The sequence below is a fragment of the Cibotium barometz genome, chromosome 30, assembly GCF_041138505.1.
Source record: "Cibotium barometz isolate CiBa-2024 chromosome 30, ASM4113850v1, whole genome shotgun sequence".
NCBI classification, from domain to species: Eukaryota; Viridiplantae; Streptophyta; class Polypodiopsida; order Cyatheales; family Cibotiaceae; genus Cibotium; species Cibotium barometz.
The window spans coordinates 10,691,278-10,695,791 of NC_141075.1; the positions used below are offsets into that span (position 1 = coordinate 10,691,278).

At 44.7% G+C, this 4,514-nt stretch overlaps 1 protein-coding gene across 1 annotated transcript; it reads right to left on the minus strand.

Annotated features, from left to right (window-relative positions):
* Positions 1–569: 569 nt before the first annotated feature.
* On the minus strand, positions 570–3,008 carry LOC147621146 (uncharacterized). Its single transcript, XM_086824492.1, has 4 exons — positions 2,747–3,008; positions 1,285–2,409; positions 1,030–1,184; positions 570–935 (listed from the first exon to the last, which is right to left on the minus strand). The coding sequence occupies exons 1-4, from the start codon at positions 2,934–2,936 to the stop codon at positions 801–803; spliced, it is 1,605 nt and encodes a 534-aa protein (XP_086680618.1). The 5' UTR covers positions 2,937–3,008; the 3' UTR covers positions 570–800.
* Between the last annotated feature and the right edge of the window lie 1,506 nt (positions 3,009–4,514).

Here is a 4,514-nt window from a genome sequence, read left to right on the forward strand (position 1 = left end):
TCTCGAAAAGCTCTATAGACTTTACTTGTCATGTTTCGGTACCACTAAAGCTCTTCCTCTTAGAGGTAAGTGTGTAGGTAGAGGGATGTTTAGGGTCTACGCTTTGTATTGGCCCCATGGCTCATATATTTAATTGGCATCCATATACACTAATCAAATGTGTGTGTGTGTGTGTGTGTGTGTGAGTTGGGGAGGGTGAGGTTTAGATGTTGGGTTTGAGGACACCACACGCTAGATAAGTTGGCTAATAAAAACGAGATATCCTATGAAAAGGGTCAAGGTATTTTGTGGTGTACAAATTAGATAGACTCTTCTTTTGTATGGTATCATTAGCCAAGACAAATTAGATGGACTCTTTTTTGTATGGTATCATTAGCCAAGACAAAATATCATATCAAAGTGAAGCACTAAAAACTTTGTCCTATGGATCATGTGAGCTATATTGGTCACGAAAGTTTCGAAAATGGGAGGCTATTTTTTTGCATTTTCCGGCATTGCTTTAGTCTTTGCAGATTTTTAATACGATAAAGCCAAGGACATACCCTTGATAGCAAGATGCTCACGTGGACGTTCTTGAATCCTTAATCTCAAGTTAAGATGCTGGCAATGTAGGTGGACATGCATACAAAATTGAGGTAACAAATTACAATAATAATATGGTCCAAGGAATAGGTGCACGAGGTCCTTCAAGTTCGAATGTTAACTTTTTGAAAGGTATCTCTGGTCAGGGTGGCCTTCACCCTGCTGCAGCCGCTACCAATTAGTGCATGATCGTATAATGGCATCACGTGACCCCGCTCCTAGCTGCCTATGCTGTAGGGTGCAAGCGCTTCCCACAGGGGTAAATGATCGCAATGAGGAAATCTCGGTGGACTTATTGAAAGGGCGGATTCAGATGCAGTGGACATCAAAGTCGGTAAAGGAGGGCTCGGCTCCTGCAGAAGAATAAAAAAGTATATTATTAGCAAGATGACTGGGGTAATGACGGTTTTATTGAACTAATTAAAAGCCTGTTGGATGTGTGCTTACATGCTCGTGGTAAGCTTGAGGTGATGGAGTTGCATGCTGCGTACTATTGCAAACACTAGTGTTGCTGGTATTGGGTTGCAATGCCATGCAACGGCCTGATAGATCATTGGTACTCGGGAGAGCCCGAGTTGAGGGATGTGGAACAAGAAATTGACCTGCAATTAATCAATTGATTAGCAAGACGTTGCGAAGGTAATTAGTGAAGAGCAATCACTGATTTCTAATTAATCACGAGAATTAGATTGTGTGAAATACCTTGGCTAATTAGGTCAGGTCTTTGTGGGTGGACGATGTTTTCATCAAGGAGAGAGTGCTGCGCGCTGAGATTGATCTGATCATTATTGCTCGACCCAAGTGAGTCTACAACCAGGCCAATATGGTCTGCCTCATGCATAGGGTAAATGCCATCACCATGCGATAGAAACTGTTGTAAAGCTTCAATCCAACTCCTCTTAGCAGGCAATAAGAAGTCGTCGTGCGTAGAGATATGATTATAAGGAAGGGCGGCAGCTAGATGATGACTAATTTGAGTGTTCGGCAAAGCAGCTGTGTATATGGAGACGCTCTCCGGCCCTTTGTGAGATACTGTTGGCTGGCTAGCTGGGGTAATAGCTGCCGGAACATTAATGTCGTCGACTTGCTGTGGAAGATAGCCTAAATGGGTATATTGGTTGGAGATAAGCTGCTGGTGATAATGTTGATTCTGGATGGTAACGGGGGAGTGATAATTAGGGGTGCATTCATGCGCGGCGGCGGGCGCCGGTGTACTGATCTCCAATATAGAAGGCGGAGCTGAACGATTTTCTTCTAGAAGACAATGGGAGGCTTGTTGAAGAGCATGAGAAGGGAGGTGATGATCTCTGGCGGCCTGTTTTGTGAGCACAGTGTTGCTGCATGAGCGCGTGATGAGAGGCATCTCCTTGTCATGAAGAACCCTCCTGGCGCTGGTATATTGATGATGATCGCAGGGCACAAGGTTTGCCTGAGCACTGCCCGGTGAGGACTTGCAAGTTGTCTTTGGGCAAACCCTCCTGCTATAATTAGAGGTTTTAGTGCAGGAGGAGGACTGCTGTCTTTTAGCTTGCAGCTCATGATCTGATCCTGAAGCCGCTTGCATCCGCAGCTTTCTCTTGGCCCTCGCCTTGCGGTTCTGAAACCAATAGAAGACGTTGGCTTCCACGATGCTCCCATACTGCTTGAGGCATGCTGCAATCTCCACTATCATGTCCCGGGAGGGTGTTGTCGTCCCCGAATTGAAGAGCGCCTCCAACACTTGAATTTGCTCGGGCGTCGGACACCACCTCGGCCTTGGTGTGCACCCGCCGGCCTGACCATCCACCTCCACCGGCCTGGTTTGGCCATTCGCCTCTTGCAGCACCCCTGCACAGAATATTAATTATGCTTAGCCCTCCGGTTTAGTAATCATCATTGCACTAGTAAACCACTTTGGAGTTGACATTTTGATGCCATAATTGATTGACTCAAATGTCCCCCCAAGTTCACCTCATGAAACCCTATTTGACAGTTGATCAAGCATAAGACTATGCACTTATGGTGGTAACACAACGACAGCTCCACTTAACACTTTTTCCAAAGGATAATCATACACTTCTACTTCTGTTTAAATATAAACCACGTTAGACCTAATAATCACTGGATAAGCCTTCGAGCTAGCACAACATATTGCAATGCCAAAAGGAGATAGATCTCTACTCACTAATTGGGGCACTCAAACCAGGGTACTGCTCTAACTTCTGCATGCATTGTATCAAAATGTTGTTCTCCGAAAGGCTTGCAGTAGGCCTATTGTTGAGTTGCCCGAGCAAGTTGCTACAAAGCTTTGAAGAATTCATGAGTTGGCGTTTCATGAGCTGGTGAAAGTCTTCAAAAGTAAGCTGGTATACCATGCTTGCAAGAGCAAGAAAAGTGTTTGGGCAACAATGAGCTATGTAGAGCTAGGAGGGAGGTGGGAACGGATCATCAAAAGGAGTGGGAAGGCAAGCTCTTTTATACAAAATTAGTGATCCACCTACACGCCGATTGACCAATGGCTCTAGTAGTAGGATAATGATTCTTTTACGCTAAAGGTTATACCCTCTACATTTCCACCTTGTTTGTAGAGAACTTTAATTTCACACCATCATTCCATCGATTTTCTCAACACCTGGAGGGGTCATCTAGAATCCATGTTGACCAATGACCAATACCGTAGCTCTTAAGCATACGAATATATTTACACAACCTTAGTATATCTCAGAAATACTCTTGCATAGATATGCCGATTGGCTTTCCAATACTCATGATTGTGACACCAATCTTTGTTATATAACCCTTGATTGAACTCTTGCTTTTTGTATAGAGCTGGGAGGGCCCTTGGAGGGGGCCTCCATCCTTTATATATTATTATATGAGCCACTTGGGAATGGGAATGCTTGTTTTTCCTCGTGGTGAATACCAATGCCAAAATGTCTATGAATTACAAGGGAATCTTTGGCTCCACATCAACAAGGCGTGCGCCCATCACACCCACAACCTCAATATTATCAATTACAAACCTTGGAACTTTGCTTCCTCTTGGCCAGGCCATTGGAGGTGTTTGAATTTGAACACGTTGCAAGGTGGGTACAGTAAGTTGGTCTCTAATTTACAAGAGATTCACGTGGATTAAAGCGGCAACAAATGGTATCTCGTGATACTTGACTGTGTGTGTGTGTGATATCTCAAAACAAATAGACGCCTAGATTACCGTAGTACATAAGACAGGGACTGAAAATTTGGATATTTAAGCTAACGCATGTGCATGATTCTTTTTGGAAAAAGATTGTAATTTGGGTGGGGATAAATTAATGATTAGGGCATCATCATATAGAGCTGGCAGTTGATATGGAATGCCTGAACAGTGGCTCTTGTCGAGTGTTGCATAACTGGACGGTCTTAATCCGGGAGGTAAACAATTAGGGTTATGCACTATGCGACCTAACTCCATGGGCCCTTGCACGCACGCCCACGTGTGCCACTATCGATTGCACCATTACATTATGGAAAGGGTGGGAGGGGGAAGGGGAGCAGCATCTGATCTGATACATACATTGTTGAAGCTTCCTAGTTCCTACTCATATCAGTGTCACAGTGAAAACACAGATGTAGACTTAATGATCTTGGTTTCTTTTTAAAAACCTGCGCAGTGTACAGCACGAAGGGACAGCAGCAACGGCCTGGTCGGAGGTCAACAGCTGGTGGGGCTCAAGTGTCTGCAGGTTGTCGGCAAGCCTCACAACAAGGGGCTCGACAATGCCCGGCAAAGCAAACGGAGATATCCATTGAGCCTGACACTTGTCATTAATAAACTGGAGCAGGACAGCATGCATTTGACTAGAGTGTTAAACTAATGCTAATCATATTGCGAGACCTAGGCGCACTTCAGGCTGGCGTGCTCCATGGCCGTTCCAGTGGAACTGTTGAAGGTTCATCCTTATACACAATGT